Source organism: Euleptes europaea, chromosome 3, assembly GCF_029931775.1.
Source record: "Euleptes europaea isolate rEulEur1 chromosome 3, rEulEur1.hap1, whole genome shotgun sequence".
Lineage (NCBI taxonomy): Eukaryota > Metazoa > Chordata > Lepidosauria > Squamata > Sphaerodactylidae > Euleptes > Euleptes europaea.
Genome location: NC_079314.1, coordinates 12,329,622 through 12,348,592, shown reverse-complemented (window position 1 = coordinate 12,348,592; position 18,971 = coordinate 12,329,622). Strand labels below are relative to the sequence as shown.

Here is an 18,971-nt window from a genome sequence, read left to right as displayed (position 1 = left end):
TTCAGATTAGAGCCCACTGCTCTTAACCACTATGCCATGCTGCCATATAGAGTCCACCCTCCAAAACATCCATTTGCTGCAGGGGAACTGATCTCTTTAGTCTGGAAATGAGATCTCAAGGCCCCACCTGGAGGCAGGCTTCCCTAACTATCAATCATGATCACGATGGGTAGCCATGTTAGTCTGTCTGTAGCAGTAAAAAAAGAGCAATAGTCCAGTAGCACCTTAAAGACTTCACAACATTTCTGGTAGGGGATGAGCTTTCGTGAGTCACAGCTCACTTCTCAATTCTTTTCGTGAGTCACAGCTCATGATGTTAATGTATTCAAATGTAAAGCACAGAATGAACATTCAGCAAGCCCATCTCACCTTGTTTTACTACCTGCATTGGTGCATCCAGATCCAATTTGTGCTCAGTAGGGCTTGCTACCTTGGTGGCGGGGAGGGGGACTTGCAGAGCCTGTGAGCTGGGCCCATGGTCTTGCATGACAAAGATCAGCCTGGTTGTTTTAAATGGTGATCATCCAAACAACAAATATCCATTTTGATAGTTTCAGGTGAGTAGCCATGTTGGTCTGCAATAGAAGAACAAGATTCGAGTTGAGTAAATACCTTAGATATCAACAAGATTTCCAGGGTATAAGTTTTCAAGAAAGCATATACCCTGGAAAACTTGTTAGTCTCTAATGTACTATTGGACATTTTATGAGTTTTGCACTGTGCATTTGCCTGGAAAATCCAATGTATTCTTTGAAGCTGCCTTGTGCTAACAGACTATTGGTCCAACTACCTCGGTAATATTAACACTGGCAACAGTTCTTCAGGGTGACAGCAGAGGGGTCATCCTTTGCAATTTCTCCTACCTGAGAAGAAGATGCCAGGGACCTTCTGCATTCAAAACAGTTGCTTTGCCATGGAGCCAGTGCCCTTCCCTCCTGCAATAGTTCTGAGCCTTACTTTCTCCTTGCTGACATACAGTGGATCAGAGTACGGCTGTTACCGCACTAGGTATTCCCAGCAATGTATTAAGAGTTTGGAAATGTTATAAAAAATACTGTTCGCACTTTGTTTGGCCCCTTTAGCTGTGAAGACGTCATCCAACCATTTTTTAGCCGTAGTATCCAAAAATCCTTTTAAAGCGATGTTTTTAATAACATTTCCAAACTCTTGATACATTGCTGGGAATACCTAGTGCGGTAACAGCCTATATCTCCAGAAGGCCAAAAAGAGGGAGCCACATTGGTCTATTAAATGTACTGGCTCAAGATCCTTGCATGCAAAATTTCACCTGGAGGATGAGGTTCTTCTCCCTGCCATGACTTCTGTCACATCAGGAGGGGATCAAGAAAAAAAAATCAGAGGAACAATAAAGTAATAACTTTCTAAGGACCAAGTGTGGTTGAACCAGCTTTCAAATTACACAAAGCTCATCCTCAAAGAGGAAAAAAAATATTTCTTGGGAAAAAAAGGTATGATGGGTAAACCGTTTCATTAGTTTGCTTCCTCTTAACAGTGCAGTAGAGGAAAATCTTGCTCAGTAATTCGGTTACGGTGTGCCTGGTACAAAATATCCCCTGCTGGGACAGAGAAGCAAATGGAGAATTTTGTTTTGGAAATACAGAAACCGCTAGTGCTAACTGGTAGTCCTTAACTTAAGTGGAGAGTGTATGCTAGGGACACAGTTAATAGATGCCAAAATAGGATGCATGGCAAAATATAATATTTATTTATTGAAGATTTTATTGCAAATTGGTATGTTACAATATTTACAGATTTTGACAATATTTTCTGATTTTGGCAAATTATTGCTGTATTAGCTCTAACAACTCATTCCTGAGCCTTTTGGCAGTCAGAGACAGCGTGACCAAGGCACCACCGCGGCACCTCCAAAGCCATTCCCTGGCTGCCAAAGGCTTAAAAAGCCTTCTAAACTTTTTCCCTGCAGAAAATGGGGCATTTTCCCCCCATTGAAAACAGTGAGGCTGCGCTGGGAAAAACTTGCACACCTCCTGAGCTCTTTTGGCCCCAGAGCTCAGGAATGGGCTGCCCATTTCTTTTAAGTTAGGCAATTGTTAGCTTCTGGCATGACGGAGGGGGGTGACCACAGAAAAGCCAAATCCTGCATTTTTATATTGTTTTTTTCCCTTCTCTATAATAACTGGCTCATACACTCAAATCTCTGTCACAGGTCTTTGACTGGATAGCCCTGCCTTCTGAAGTGACGCTAGTGGTGACCAGAGACAGGGCCTTTTCAGTGGTGGCACCACATCTCTGGAAAACTGTCTCCGTTTCTTAGTGTCAGGCCCCAGATGAAGTACTTTTTTATTTTCCTCTACTTTTGGTTGACTTCCATGCGTCCTGTTCCAGCAATAAATATCATTCCTGTATTGTTTTGTGCTGAACTGTGTTAAATATTGGGATTTTTAAAAAAATGTTTGCCTCATTTGTAAGCTGCTGTAGACACAGCTTTTAATTTGGAAAAGTAGGGTGTAAGTATTTCAATAAATGACATAACCACCCAAAGCATCTGATCGTGGTCTGTTTCTTTCTCCACAGAGCAATGCCCAGAGTAAATTGATCTCCCAAGAAACAGCTACATCCAGTTTATCAAAGGAAAATCTCATATGAACAGTATCTAACAGGAATGAACAATCACAGTGTTTGTGTTTATTTTTTAGGTCAGCTGAAGAGCAGCCATGGGGGATAAAAGCTCAATACCAGAGGCCAGCCATGCATACAAAGAGATGAAGGCTGCTAAGGAAGATTTAACAAAGTTGTTGACTGAAACTCAACATGAATGGCATATGTTGGAAAAAACCACCCTTGACATTGCCATCACAGGGCTATCGGGTGCGGGTAAATCATCCCTCATTAACGCTCTGCGGGGTCTGACAGATTTTGACGAGGGTGCAGCCAAAATTAATGTGATAGAAGGCACACGGGAGCCACTGGGTTATCCACACCCTGTGTTTCCAAGTGTGACATTATGGGACCTCCCAGGAACTGGAACACCTGGGTTCAGACCGGAGAAATACCTAGAAAGGGTTAATTATAGCCAGTTTGATTTCTTCATCCTTGTCACCAGTGAGCGCATCACTCTTCATGACATCCAGCTGTCCTGTGCGATTCATAACATGGGGAAGCAGTTCTACTGTGTCCGCTCCAAAATGGATGTCAGTATTCGGAATGAAAAAACAAAACCTGACTTCAATGAGGAAACAACCCTTCAAAAAATCAGGAAATATTGCCTTCATAATTTGGTGCTGGCTGGTATTTCTTCTCCAAAGATTTTCCTCATTTCCAGTTGGTACTGGGATCAGTACGATTTCCCACTCCTGAAAAGGATGTTAGAGAATGAAATTGAAGACCTTGAGAGACGTGCCAAAAAGAAGAAACAAGACAGGTTTGTTGGGTCTAGCTAAGGCACAACAATATTTTGTTTGTTAATGTTTAATTTGGTTGAGAGCCCTGACCTGGATGGCCTAGGGCAGCCCAATCTCCAGATGCTAAGCAGGATCGGCCCTGATTAGTATTTGGATGGGAGACCACCAAGGAAGTCCAGGGTCACTATGCAGAGGGAGGCAATGGCAAACCACCTCTGAATGTTGGGTCACCATAAGTCACCTACAACTTGATGGCTCTTTCCTCCACCACCACCAAGGAAGTCCAGGCTTGGTATGCAGAGGCAGGCAATGGCAAACCATCTGTATGTGTCTCTTGCCATCAAAATCCTATTGGGTCACCATAAGCTGGCTACAACTTGACTGCACTTTCCACCATCACCATATATGCCCTGACCTGGATGGCCCAGGCTAGCCCTATCTTGTCAGATCTAAGAAGCTAAGCAGGGTCAGCCCTGGTTGGTACTTGGATGGGAGACTGCCAAGGAAAACCTGGGTTGCCATGCACAGGCAGGCAATGGCAACCTACCTCTGTTCACCTCTTGCCTTGAAACCCTATAGGGTCGCCATTAGCCAGCTGTGACTTGATGGCACTTTCCACCACCACCAGTTGGGTTGAAAACCCAATCTAGTCCACCTTTCTTTCCCTTTTCCGTGTAGGGTCCTGTGCCTCCTTCAGTGATGCTCTGCAGACTGCCTCTACCTGCCTCCTGCTTTTATAAGAACATAGGAAGAGCCATGCTGGATCAGACCAAGGCCCATCAAGTCCAGCTGTCTGTTCACACAGTGGCCAACTAGGTGCCTCTAGGAAGCCCGCAAACAAGATGACTGCAGCATTATCCTGCCTGTGTTCTACAGCACTTAATAGAATAGGCATGCTTCTCTGAGACTGGAGAGAATAGGTGAATCCACTCCTGCCCCGAGTAGAGAGGAGCAATGCACCCAATTGCTCATCACCAACCATACACCTTAGTAGTGTTTTGTGAAAAGTTCAGCATCATCACCCTGTTTGAGTCAATAAGCTTTGCAGTGGGCGATCCTGGCAGATCTTGGGGACCTGGCAGTTCATGGAGTCTGTCTCCTTCCGAAGTGAAGATTTACTTTCTAATTTCTTGGATTTTAGAATTCCCAATCTGGGGAGAAAAAGGGGATCCAGCAAGTAGTCTTGTGAAGCTGCCCTTTGCTGGTAAGGCTTGCGCCCCAGTCAGGGAGAGGTCTTGATTCATGGTCTCGTAGTCCAAGACTGGGCATGGCTTGGCTTGTTTCCTTCAGTACATATGACAATAGCCCAACTTTTGCTAGTTCTTTGTCTTTTGGTGTGAGAATGGACATAAACTTGTTTTCTTAGCCTGCTGAGACTAGCAGAAAGAAGCTTGCCCTGCATCAAAATGGAGGGAAGAGAAATCCAAACCTAAAATGGAGGCTGGACGATAACAGAGTGGGAATTTCAACCCAGGTTTTCCCATTCTAAAACTTTAACCCCTACACCACTCTGTTTTCCTGATCCGTTTACAGACTTGGATCCTTGACTGGCTACTCAGTCTACGGCAGTAAATAAGAATCTTATTTAAGAACTTGGCCCAGTGCTTTCATGCATATTGTCAGGCATTTGCCTCTAGCATCCCTCAAGCATACTCATCCAGACAGGTAGATCTAAAGCAGTAAAACTTTATTAAAAACTAAAAAGCAAATTAAAAGAACTAACTGCACGCAGGCAGGCAAGGTTAGCAATGGAGAGCAAGTACAGGCTACCTGCTTAAAAACATTTAGGACAAGAGAGTAAGATAAACATTGCTAGGCAACAGCGAGATAGGCATTTCCCATGAATGAAGACACAACATGCCACAGCTGTGATAACAGGCACTAACAAAGTATACACAGGAACATCCAAGCCCTGGGAACCAAGGACTTGACTTGTGGCCAGAACTTGGCCTGCACTCATGTCAAGAGCCCGTCAGGATCTTGCATTCAGTGAAGACCCTGACACATGTGCTCCAACTGTGCCTCGTTGATTAGGAGTAATCCTGACTTTCTGGTCCCTTTGAAAATGTTGTCACTGTGACCTGTGCATTTGGGCATTCTTCAGGATTCAGATCCTACCTCAGTCTCTGGCTATTAAATCTTGGGTCTCCCTAAATTCATGCATGCATGAAAAACTAAGGTATTGTGCACTGCACAGCCTGCCATTTCATATATTCTGTAGCTGCTAAGATAAATTTTGCATTAATGATAGCATTTTAAGATATTGTTCTGTTTCCCTGCTATATATTGAACCCAAAGAACAAATACCATTTTGGCTTTCAAATTACTGGAAGACTGGTGCAGAGCAAAACGCTTAGGGCTGTTTGGCTTGGGAAGAAGGCTGTTAAGGGGAGACATGATAGAGGTCTATAAAGTTATGCATGGTGTGGAGAGAGTGGACAGGGAGAAGCTAGTTTTCTCCCTCTCAAAATACCGGAATGCGGGGTCCTCTTCTGAAGCTGGAGGGTGAGAGATTCAAAACTGATAAAAGGAAATATTCCTTCACACAGCGCATTGTTCAATTGTGGAACTCCCTGCCCCAGGATGTGGTGATTGCTGCCAACTTGGAAGGCTTTAAGAGGGTAGTGGATATGTTCATGGAGGAGAGGGCTATCCAAGGCTACTAGTCAAAATGGACACTAGTCATGATGCATACCTATTTTCTTCCAGGATCAGAGGAGCATACCAATTATATTAGGTGTTGTGGAACAGAGGCAGGACAATGCTGCTGCAGACGTCTTGCTCGTGGGCTTCCTAGAGGCACCTGGTTGGCCACTGTGTGAACAGACTGCTGGACTTGATGGGCCTTGGTCTGATCCACCATGGCCTTTCTTATGTTCTTAAATTCATGTAGCATACATGAGATGGAGTAAAGCCTATAACCATGAATGCTGTTAAGTTATGAAAGTAGGATAGGAATGTCTTGAATAAATGGTTGTTTTTCTTTCTAGATCCACCTCAACATTAGGAATTTCTGGCCTTGCAAAGCTGAAGGGTTATACGGCACAAGGAAGTGCTGAAAAGGTGGCAGATGAAACTCGGAATGAATTGAAAGCCTTAAAAAATGCCAAGCTTGACATTGCACTCACAGGGGCGTCAGGTGCCGGTAAATCATCCCTTGTCAATGCCCTGCGCAACATGTCAGATTATGAAGAAGGGGCAGCCCAGACGGGAGTAATGCAACCATCTATGGATATCCGTGGGTATCCTCATCCCTCATTTCCAAATGTAACTTTATGGGATCTACCAGGAACTGGGACACCTGGATTTAAGCCAAAGGATTACCTAAAGAAGGTCAATTTTAATCAATATGATTTCTTCATCATTGTTGCTTCAGAACGATTCAGTGAAAACGATGTCCTCCTGGCCCAAGAAATTAAAAAAATACAGAAGAAGTATTATTATGTGCGTTCCAAGATGGATCTATGTATGGATTCTGAGAGAAGGAGACCCAATTTCAGTGAGAAGAAAACCCTTGAGAAGGTAAAGGACTATTACTGTAAGAATTTGAGAATGGCAGGTGAGCCTTTTCCAAGGGTTTTCCTTATCTCCAGGTGGTATTTGAATATGTATGATTTCCCTCTCTTGCAAGAGACCTTAGAAAATGAACTGGATGATCTCAAGAAAAATGCTTTACTTATGGCTTTGCCAGTTTTCTCAAGAGCAATTCTAAACAAGAAAAAGGCTGCTATGGAAGCCCTTATATGGAAACTAGCTATTGTGTCCTGTGCCTTTGGGGTGGTTCCTGTCCCAGGACTCTCTTTGGCCTGTGATATTAGCATCTTAGTAGGAGCACTGCTCCATTTCTACAAAGTCTTTGGCTTGGATGAAGATTCCCTCCGCAGAGTTGCAAAACAGGTCAGGAAAGATTACCAAGTGTTGAAATCTGCTATCAAGAAGTCTCCAATGTCCAGCGAGATTACTCCAGAATTTGTAATCGGTCTCTTGAGCAAGTCGTTGTTGTGTGGGACACTGATGGTGTTAGAGCTGGTCTTCGATTTCGTACCAGTGTTGGGCTCTCTGGTCGGAGGAGGTAGTTCCTTTGTCACCACATTCTACATGCTGAAGAATTTTCTGAAAGACATTGTGGAAGACGCGGAGAACGTTCAGGCAAAAGCTGCTGAGCCTTAAGCCTTCCCAAACCAGCAACTAAGGATCCAAGATCCTCATTTGGGATGTAAGTTCTAGGAACAAAGTGTGGAACAGAACCAAAACTCAAGCATGAGAAAGAAAAATTTGCATTTTTGTTTGGATTTTTTCCCCTTTTAACCAACAGCCAAAGAGAAGAGTACAACTGAGCTCCTCATGTGAAATGAAGAAAATGTCCATCTAGATGTTTTAAGGAGGAGACCTTTTCAAGGGTGTTAGTTCAAAGTTCAATGTATCTGACACCTGGCAGCTTTTTGAACCATCTTTGCTTCTCCAAGTGGCAGATCTGGGACTGTGAAGAACACCATGAGTGACGCAGTTCTGAAGAGAGTCTTGTTGAACAATTGCATACTAGCTGATAACTCCTTCTTGTGATAGTGTTTCCATCTAGGGCTGCTTGGCATGGCCTGGCAACTGGTAAGAGATGGGGGAGGTGAGAACTTACTGCGGGGGGTGGAGTTGGGATCATCATCCCAGTGCAATGATGCAACTTCTGGTGTGACCTCCAGTGTGACCTGGAAGTGATGGTGTTGCGCCAGGGCAATGGGCTGGCACTCATCCCCAGTGCAACATCCCCAGTGTCATCCCCAGTGCAACACTGTCACTTCCGGTTTGTGCTGAACAGCTGAGCATCAGTTGGCAACCAGAGCAATCCCCTGGAGGTCTCCTTCCATAAGCAGGCAAATGGAAAGCTTGTGTCCATCATAGCATAACTGCCCTCACCATGCCAAGTGGGCTAGCCCAAAGGGCTTGGGCACTTGAAATGGCGTTGTAGTTGTTGTAGAGAGCAGCTTAGATCCACCAGGTTTCTCAAGAACTGGCTCCGGCCTCTAAAGAAGTAACTCAATGTTTTTAGGAGCCCCGTGGCGCAGAGTGGTAAGCTGCAGTACTGCAGTCAAAAGTTCTGCTCATGACCTGAGTTCGATCCTGACTGAAGTCGGTTTCAGGTAGCTAGCTCAAGGTTGACTCAGCTTTCCATCCTTCCGAGGTCGGTAAAATGAGTACCCATCTTGCTGGGGGTAAAGTGTAAATGACTGGGGTAGGCACTGGCAAACCACCCCATAAAAAATAGTCTGCCTAGGAAACTTCAGGTTGTGACATGACCCCATGGGTCAGTAATGACCCAGTGCCTTTACCTTTTACAATGTGTTTATTTCTGTATTACACACCTTAGTCCTACAGGCCCTAACTGTATCCTCTTCTGATCTTACAACATCAACTCCTAATTCTTCTAGACTCTACTGGGAGACACACAGTCTCTCCTCCAAAAATTCACTCTTAATTAACCAAATTTTAAACTTTATTTTTATATAAAACACAGAAAAAGATATAGCCAAAACTCATACCTCTGCATACAGAATAGGTATCTAATTGCATGAACGCTTTCTGAAACATACACCCAAGATATATATATGTGTTCTTTAAATCATAGCCAATTCAAGACATCTTTCTTTACATCCTCAGAAAATTTTGTTTGATTCTCTGAGCTTAAATATTAAAACCGTCTCCATTATTTGAAGGACTGCCTTCTTCCGTATGTCCCTGTGTGCCAACCACAGTAGTCCGGCAACTATCTGTTGGCTATCCTACCACTTGGGGTGGCCCATCTGGCATCAACTGGAGCCCGTGCTTTTTCCATTGTGGCTCCAGCTCTGTGGAATGGGCTCCCTGAAAAGGGGGGTCTCCTTGGAGGTCTACAGGAGGTTCTGCAAGACCTGCCTGTTTGCCAGGGCTTTTGAGGGGATTTGAATGGCAGGCATCTTTGAAGGGGGGGGAAAGAGATTTGGGGTTTGCTTTTTTTGTTGCTTTTAGCTGAAAATGTTTTTAATTGTTATTGTAAGCCGCCTTCAAAAAACAATTTTGTGCAACCAAGTGTCTCCGTTTTTGGCAAACATTGTGGGTTCCAGTTCTGAGTCGAGAACACTCCAGCAGTTATGATTGGCCGTCCTAAAAGATGCCATTGTGCTTTGGGAAATCTTTCTGTATTATAACCTAACAATGCAGGCAGGGCTTGACATCTGGATCGGAACTTAAAACCAGATACTGGCACTCTTCCCCCCCTTTGCTTCACTGTAAACTGCCCCCACCAAACGGCTGATAGCCTGGAAGCCCATGAGCCAAAGCCAGCATTTCCCTGAGTGAGTTCTGCAGAGTCCACAATGGTTCTAGGCTGGGTTGCTGATTTTCCCTCGGCACCCCAACTACTTCCAGCGGTTCTCTGATCTGCTGACCATACATCAACTCGAATGGACTGAACCCCAAACTACTTTGCTTCCTCCCCTGGGGTGCAAAAAGTAGTTGCTGCAGGTTCTTATCTCAGTCATAGGGATGTTCTGCCACATCTTAATCATTGCCCCCAAGGTGGCATTGATCTACTCTTTGGCTCCATTGGTCTCATGATGGTACGCTGCAGATGGGATGGGATTGACTGCCTGACTGTCCCAAAGTTCCCTAAATGTGCTGGAGAGGAACATAGTCCCCAAGTTGTGAGGACCTCCTTTGGTATTCCTGGCCTGGCAAAGATAGGGATGAGAGCACTTGCATCCATTCTGAATGAAGGCTGGGCTTCAGGGAAAGTGAGTCGCCTGATCCACCAGAACCAGAATGAAATGGTTCTGCCTCTGTTGGGCACTTTTGCCCCATAGTGGGTCATTACCACCTTATGGCAAACCAAGGAGGAGTAACAGAAATGCTTTGTGTCCTTGCTTTTGTGTCTCCCCAAGTGTCCACTCAGAACAGTGTCATGCACTCAGCTTCAAGGTTTCTGCCAATGTGCTTTTGGCACAAGGAGCTGGCACTGAGACACCCCCCCTCTGGCATCTTCTTAGGACTAAAGTTTAGTCCCAAGTCACTAAACGCTTGACATTGCAGTATGTTCCCAATCACAAACAGCACTGGGTCCTGCTTAGAGAGCAAGTTCGGCTCACACACTGCTTCCCAATCTGCCTTCAAACTGGGGTCACTGTTTTGTTGCAGTAGGAAGTCAGGGGAGCCGGCAAGAGTTTGTGCACGGCCAATTTCCTTTGGGCTCACCCTTCCCTGCTCTTCCTAAGCTCTGGTTAAAGCAACACCTTCCCTTGGAGGAGAGGATGCCCCTCCACCACCAATGCAATCAAACTGACTTTCTTGGGTGGGGGAGTGCCTCCTCCCTTGGCTCTGCAGCAGCTAGAGGCTTAGGCAGGGGTTGACATGGGCTGAAGACTCTCCCTCCTGGGGTGGGCTACAACTGGCATATTGTTCTGGGATACTGGAAGGAGTTACAGAGAATGGGATTTTCCGGTCCCCTGTATGCCAAAGAAAGCAACAAATAAAGGAAAAATTAAGTCCATGCCACTGTGGTACCACCAAACCATGGAAATATAGAGAACGTCCAGAAAGAAGGTGGGTGTCCAGGGATCAGCCTTTACTTTGTAGGGTGTGCCAGACTTGAAGATGTTTTGCTGGGTCTGAAGGCCTCCAGTGACCTTTCCCCACCTTGATATCCCCTCTTCCTAGTCCTCAGGAGTCAAGATGATTGAGAGGCCAGAAGCATGGTGGATGATATGTCCTATCAATGTTTCTGGATCCTTGGATAGGTAGCCTGTGAGATTGCTTTGCTTTGCTAGGGAACTGAGCTATAACTAGAAGGGTAGGAGGCTGGTAGGTGGCAACTGGTATTTTTAGTGTTTAGAGTGGTTAACATGCATTAAGCTAGCTCTCCTGTTTGTAACCTTTCATTTCAAGAGCATTTGCAATACATGATGGTTTATGTTTCATCTTTCCACTGCCCAGTGTGCCCACCATGGTGGACGAATTTATTATTCATACTTGTCTAAGACCCATACTTGTCTATGCACTGCCTGTTTATGCATAATCACATCTTTCTGGGCTTTCTCTATCTATGCCTGTTACCATTTATTTGTGTATCATGCAGGTTGTTTTTGTAGTGTATTGTACTACAGTTAGGGCTGTGCACCTCTTTTCAGCATTCTTTGGGTTTGGGTTTAATAAACCTGGAAGTTTTTGAAAAATCCGAAAAGCCAAATATAATGGATTTGGCTTTTTTGAAAAATTAAAAATATTCAAGTTTATTAAACCTGAATAAAAAAAATACACAGTGCAGAGGTGAACTACAATTCTGTGCCACTGGGGCATTCAGAACCACACTGCTTGCAGGCTCCAAACTCCAGCTTGCAAACAGCATGGATCCAAATGCCCTGGTGTTCAGATGCACGCTGCTTGCAGGCTCTGACCTCCACCTGGAGTTTGGAGCATGCAAGCAGTATGCATCTGATTATTCATATCCACACTGTGCTGCCTCGGACCTCCATGTAGAAGAAGAAGAAGAAGATTTGATTTTTATATTCCGACTTTCTCTACCACTTAAGGCAGAATCAAACCGGCTTACAATCACCTTCCCTTCCCCTCCCCACAACAGACACCCTGTGAGGTGGGTGAGGCTGAGACAGTATGACTTGCCCAAGGTCACCCAGCTGGCTTCGTGTGTAGGAGTGGGGAAACAAATCTAGTTCACCAGATTAGCCTCCGCCGCTCATGCGGAGGAGTGGGGAATCAAACCCAGTTCTCCAGATCAGAGTCCACCGCTCTTAACCACTACACCACATTCCAATACACTGTTTTGATTCATATCAGTAATACCTTGGAGTAGGATTGCCAGCTCTGGGTTGGGAAATACATGGAGACTTTGGGACTGGAGACTGAGGAGGGTGGGGTTTGGGGAGGGGCCTCCGTAGGGTATAATGTCACAGAGTCCACCCAGCCAAGCATCCATTTTCTCCAGGGGAACAGATCTTGGTTTTCTGGAGATCAAGTGTAACAGAGGGAGATCTCCAGGTGCCATACATCATTTCAGGAAGATGTTTTAAAACCTGGACATATTCCCTTGTGTGTGTGTAAAGTGCTGCCAAGTCACAGCCGACTTATGGTGACCCCTTATGGCAGGGGTGGGGAACCTTTTTCCTGCCAAGGGCCATTTGGACACTTATAACATTGTTCGGGGGCCATACCAGGTGTAGATCTCCTGGCACGCGTGGGGGGGGGAGAGGCTAGGGTTACCAGATCTCCAGCCACCACCTGGAGGTTTAGTATTCAAAAGAAAACCTCGTGCTTAAATAATTGCAATTAAGCAACAAAGCAAGCACTGATGGCACACAATCTGATCATATTGAAACAAATCACCATGTATTCTAAGCCAAAGCTACATAATATATACATAATATGCTTAAACTAAATAAAAAGTCCCAATTGAATAAAATAAACGCTGGGCGAACTGACTTCAGTGAGTGAAATCCAAGCCGGGAAAAGAATCATCCTGGCGAGCAAGAACGCACACCCCCAGCACTGACGAAGTGGGTATACAAAAGACCCAGAAAAAGGATTCCGGAGCCTGAAGTGCAGTTGGGAGAATTGCAGGCGATTGGGACCTAAAAAACCTGATGGTTTTGGGCGAAGTAAACCTGCTGGACCTGCAGTACGTGGACCAAGCCAAACTGCTTATGTGGCTTCACTGGCAGGAAAAAACCTGCTTATCCCGAGATAAGTATATAACTTGCAATTCAGTTGGATAGCGAAGGAAGGAAAGAAAGGAAGGAAAAGAAAGGAAAGAAGGAAGGAAGGAAAAGAAAGGAAGGAAGGAAGGAAGGAAAGAGGGAGGGAGGGAGGCTTTCCCCACACACACACTTGCACGGGGATCTCTCTCTCTCTCTCTCACACACACACACACACACACTCACTGGGCTGCACAACTGCCAGGGTATCTCGCACACACACATGCACGCACTCACTCACTCGGCTGCACAGCAGCCCGGGTATCTCGCACACACACACACACGCACCACTCACCCAGCTGCACAGTGGCCCGGGGATCTCTTGCACACACACACACTCACTGGGCTGCACAACGGCCCGGGGATCTCTTGCACACGCACGCACACACACGCACTCACCAGATGACCCCACTGGGCGGGTCAGAGGCAAGCTGGGGGTGGGGGAGGAAAGTTTGAGACTGGCATGGCCGGAGAGCCCGTTTGACCTTTTGTCCTCGGCCCAGGGGAGAGCAAGGGGAGGGCCGCGTAGGGGCCCACCGAGCTGGTGGAGGGAGTGGCCAGTGGCAGGCAGCTGAGTGGGGAGATGGTGGCATAAGCTCCGGGTGCCCAAGCAGCTTCAAGCTGGAGAGCGAAGGGAGGGCCACGAAAGGACTCACTGAGCTGGAGGAGCAGGGCACACCACCCACTCACCTGGAAACAGCCAGTGAGACAAAGGGGAGGGGGGCTTCCGGCCAGGCACACTTTTTGGGCAGAAGTTGTGAGTCTCTCCAGGAAGCAAGGAGAGTTGGGAGAAACGCCCCCACAATCACCCAATCAGCAAAGCCCGAACTGCCGAGGAGAGAGCCTAGCTAGCAAAAGCTGGAGTGGCATGGCCCTGGAGCTCCTGGAATCAGTATGGGAGCCGGATAAAATGATCTCGTGGGCTGGATCCAGCCCACGGGCCGGAGGTTCCCCACCCCTGCCTTATGGGGTTTTCAAAGCAAGAGACTAACAGAGGTGGTTTGCCAGTGCCTTCCTCTGTATAGCAACCCTGGACTTCCTTGGTGGTCTCCCATCCAAATACTAACCAGGGCTGACCCTGCTTAGCTTCTGAGATTTGACGAGATCAGGCTAGCCTGGGCCATCCAGGTCAGGGCAACATATTCCCTTTGGATGTGATAATTTTTTATATAGTAGGTTGTTGAGAGAAAAAGTTAACAAAAGTAAAGGAAAATTCAGTATCATGCAGATGCCATTATATCACTTGGGAAATAAACCAGGAAGTCAAATCATGTCAGGGTGATGCTTCAGGATTCCAAGCATAGAGCTTCAGAGGAATCCTAGAGTGTCACCTGGTCACTTTGAAATCACTTCTAGGTTAACGCAGGAAGTGACATAATGACATTGGTGCACCACTAATTACAGCCACCCCAGATTCTCTCGCTGGTTGGTTGCACATAGAATCATAGAATTGGAAGGGGCCATACACGTCATCCAGTCCAACCCCATACTCAATGCAAGATCAGCCTAGAGCATCCCTGAGAGGTGTTCATCCAGAGAGGGGGAGCTCACCATCTTCCTAGGCAGCGGATTCCACTGCTGAACTACTTTTACTGTAATTCCCCACCCCCCAATGTCCAGCTGGTATCTTTCCGCCCATAATTTAAACCCATTATTGCGAGTCCTATCCTCTGCTGTCAACTGAAACAGCTCCCTGCCCTCCTCTAAATGACAGCCTTTCAAATGGCTGGCAACCCTAGAGCCCATGGATTCATTATGGTTTTTTTGACGGACGACCAAGATTCATGGAGTGAGAATCTCAGATACTGTAAGCCTCTCCTTGGCTCTTCTTGGCTCTCAGCCCCAAAGCCATGTACTTAATGGACATTTTGTCTCTCTGTGTTGAAAAGACATTAATCTTTCTTTTCCTACTTTTAACCTCCCACCCAGGTAAACTCCAACCCTCCAGACTGGACCGGTGTCCATCCCAGTAGTAAAGTTGATCTCAATCTCATACCCAGGGGCAGACACGATGGAAAATCTATAAAGCTGTAGAGCTACACAATCCAGCAGTTCCTGGAATTGTTCAGGGCGGCAGCTGCTGTTGAAATAATTAACTACTAAACAAAGAGGCTAAACAAACGAACAAAAAAAAAAACAGGCTGGAAAACAAAATGTGTTTTCTCTTTCTCTTTCACTGAAACTTCAGGCTTTTACAGGAAAGGAGAGCCAGTAGGTAGGTTACGGGAAAAGTCCACTTTACTGTCACTAGAGGGAACTTCTGTTGCTTTTCCTTGGCTGGCCACTGTTTGACCAATTTTTCAGTGTTTTGCTTTTAATCATCCCCATCACTTTTCTTTTGCGGAGTGGTCACACAGTTTAAACCACAACCCAGCAGGTGCAGTATCCCCAGTCCTTTCTGTGAAGCCGACCCACTGTTGTGCTCCTGCTTTGAGGCAGAGCTGCCCACCATCTTGCACCAGGGATTGCCGGGAGACCTCAGAAAGGCAACCCATGACCAGCTGCTGCTGAAAAAAATTGCTGTTAGCACAACAGCATTATGTCACCACAAAGTTTCTGGGTGATTCCTCGAGAGGTGTGACATCACTTCTGGGTTTTCCCCGGAAGTGACATAACACATTATGGTGCTGCCTCTGCCCCCCAGACTCCCATAGTTGCTACCCTATCTTGCACTGACCCCAGTCACATTTGCCCCAGTCAGCAGTGTGAGTTTTCCATCACTTGGGAACTGCCTTTCTTTCATATCTGTTATTAACAACTTTTCACAATTTTGCTCATTGTGTTTTGAGTGCAATCCTTTAATTGAAGTTTTAAAACTCTGTTGGGGGTCTTTTTGTATTTCATATTTGCCTCCTTGTCCAGGATGTACTCTTGTCACGATAAGGCATACCAAGGAAAACAGGTGGGGGAGAAAAACCTCTGGTTTCTCTTAAAGTAAAAATGCCAGGCGTGCTGGAGGTGACCTATTGGATCTATCCCAGGTGTCAGGTCTTTGCGATTGTCAGGCCTGTGCTGTTAGCAGGAGTAAGGAAACTGGCCATGAGTAGGCCAGTTTTTGGCTACATGTCAAATCTTTGGTTCTCGTGCCTTGTAAACTCTGTGTAGTTTCGCTTGTCCTGTTGTGCCACAGCTGCACTATGTTTAGTCTTCCTTTCCTGGGAATTGTTATCTCGGGGTTGCTTGGTTTTTGTTTTACTTTCAGGCTAGAGTGCTTTTAACCATGTAACCTGCCAATGTTTCGCCATTAACAGCCTTACCTGTTTGATGACGGTCAGTTCTTAAATGTGTCTATTTGCTCCTAATAAAGTATTACTGCTTCAGAGCTACCAGCCTGGATGAGTTTGCTTTCGGGATGCTAGGGACAGACGCCTGATCCTGACACCGGGTGAATTGGGATAGGTGCAAAGGAGTGGAGGGAGTGAGTGAGGGAATACCAGGTTGCCATGCAGTGAGGGACCCTTGAACAGCCCTCCTTACTCCAATGGCCTTGCACTACAGCTAGGGCTGCCAAGCCCTCAGTGGGGGGCAGGGGTTCCCCACCCCCAGGTCCCATTGGAATGTGTCTTTATTCAACAGCAAATATGTCTGTTCCTATGAATGTACCAATGATCACAGCTCATGACACCTAGCTAAACTTGCTTTATTTTCTACCTTCTGTGAAGGTCTTGGGGGAAACCACTCTGCAGACTCGGTAGCATCATCTCAGTTTTAACTAGTCCCATTGCCCACCACCACTCTGAGCAGTTGTGGGAGAAAAATTAAGACCCCCCCTCCCACCTTCTGTACATATCAGAAGATTATACAAGAAGTGTCAAAAAGGATCTTCAGGAATCACTGAAACCACTAAAGTTTTACCATAGAGTTTCCACTGGTTCCTAGAGCGACCCCTTCTCACTTCCTGTATATAAGTCCAGTAAGTCCATAAGCCTGCATATATTTTTTTAAATTATCCTGTGATGCTGTGCCTCTCCACAACCCTCCCACCAATTACCAGGCAATCCTAACTGCAGCAGGGATTCCTAATCTTTTTGTCCCTATGGACACCTTCGGGATTTTGAGACTGGATGGTGGTGAGCATCACCCCAAAATGGCTGCCACAGGATGCAGAGCCAAATGCGATACCTCCCTGAGAGGCATAACAAGCCCGGAGAAGGAGTGGGTGGGCTTTGGTTCCTGAACACGGATCTGCCCTCCTGCAACAGCCCAGCTCCCCAGACAAGAACAAAGTGCTGGAAAATCTGCCCTTCCTAACGGTGTCACTTGCCTACACATTAAGAGGGGGAACTGACCAGATAGTCAGATAGATAGATGGGAGGTTGTTAGCACTTGCACCTCTCCCTTCATTTCCTGCCCTTTGATGTTTAGAGCTATATTGTCAGGGACAATATCCTCTTCTCTCTCTTCTTCCCTTTGCCCATCCTACTAGTAAGACCTAAGAGCTGGGTGCTCTCTGCGCCCAGGCCTTCCCACCCCAAGATGGAGTGGAAGGCAGATGCCCTTTTATACCTAGAGAACTAGCAAGATAGATTATGATAGAGAACCCTCGTTTGTCCTTTCCTATCCAATGTGTATTTCAATAATAAAGGTACTTTAGTTTGATTAGAGCATGCGACTGATGCTCCCTTTCCTTTCACACACGCACACACGTGAAGCTTCCGCTGCTGCTAAGCTTAACGCACTCTGCTAAATACAGGAATATCTTCACGACAGATATTCCAACACAAAGTTCCCTCTCTGCATTGCTAAAAGAGATCATGGCAACAGTCAGAGAGGCCTGAAGGGAAAATGGAACCAGACAGTGGTTCAGGAGAGCCTGGGAGCTTATAAAGCCCTCCTGATTCTCCAGTAGCTGTGGCTGAATAAGAGCAGCCAATAACAAATTAGGGTATCCAGCAGAGTGCTGGCAACTAGCGGGAGGTTTTCAGGGAGGGGACATGTAAATTAGGGTTGCCAACCTGCTATTACAACTGATCTCCAGCCGATAGAGATCAGTTCACCTGGAGAAAATGGCCACTTTGGCAATTGGTCTCTATGGCATTGAAGTCCCTCTCCTCCCCAAACCCTGCCCTCCTCAGGCTCCACCCCAAAAACCTCCTGCCGGTAGCGAAGAGGGACCTGGCAACCCTAATATAAATAGGCATCACGGAATCATGGCACAAACCTGGAAGTGACAACATCATGCCTGTTTTACCTGAGAGTTTTGGTGACATCCTAGAGCGTTGCACCAACAGCACTTCTACGTTTCTGCCAGAAGTGAGGTCCTGGCATTGCTGTGATGCCTATGTCCCAACCATCTCTCCCCTGCCGCCTCACCAAGCGGTGGCAAAGACCTGGGATTGCTGGGTGGGAGTTCTCCCACTATAGCAGGGCATCTGGCCTCCCTAAAATAAACTTTGTCTTACAGTGACCTGGCACAGATTATGAAAAGCTCAGCAGGTAACAGGTGAAGTGTCAGCAGGACACGACCACACTGGAGAATTCTGCACTTCAGCATGAAAAATGTGTTTGACACATAAGTTATGGGCATGTCTCATTATTATGCCATTTCTTTCCTTCCCACATGAATCTCTTGGTTTTTTTTCATGCAGAACATTTTCTCTTCTTGGTACACCTTTGATTTCTCTGCTTCTCCATCTCTCCACTCTTCCTTTCTCTTCATTCAGATCTGTTCTTTCCCCGTTTCTATGGCAGGCCTACTATAAGGACTTCTCAAATCCTAAGGCAGCATGTCAGGGTTTTTAAATACATTCCTGATCCAAGGTATGGCTTTTAAAAATTATTTTGACTGGCAGCCACAGATGCGAATGTGTTGTGGTTAGGCTTGACAGCTTTCTTCCTGTTCTCCATTTTGGGA

The 18,971-nt window shown here is 46.1% G+C and overlaps 1 protein-coding gene across 1 annotated transcript; it reads left to right on the top strand.

The window, feature by feature from the left end:
• The first annotated feature begins 2,696 nt into the window (after window positions 1-2,696).
• Window positions 2,697-7,553, top strand: LOC130474660 (interferon-inducible GTPase 5-like). Its single transcript, XM_056846351.1, has 2 exons — window positions 2,697-3,403; window positions 6,374-7,553. Exons 1-2 carry the CDS (start codon window positions 2,697-2,699, stop codon window positions 7,551-7,553), a joined length of 1,887 nt encoding a protein of 628 aa, XP_056702329.1.
• The last annotated feature ends 11,418 nt before the right edge of the window (window positions 7,554-18,971 follow it).

Bases quoted from the DNA above. Each gene is read 5' to 3' on its own strand.
- LOC130474660 (XM_056846351.1), top strand. From the start codon at position 2,697: ATGGGGGATAAAAGCTCAATACCAGAGGCCAGCCATGCATACAAAGAG. The intron at 3,404-6,373 runs GTTTGTTGGGTC...TTTTCTTTCTAG, and splicing joins AAAAAGAAGAAACAAGACAG to ATCCACCTCAACATTAGGAA.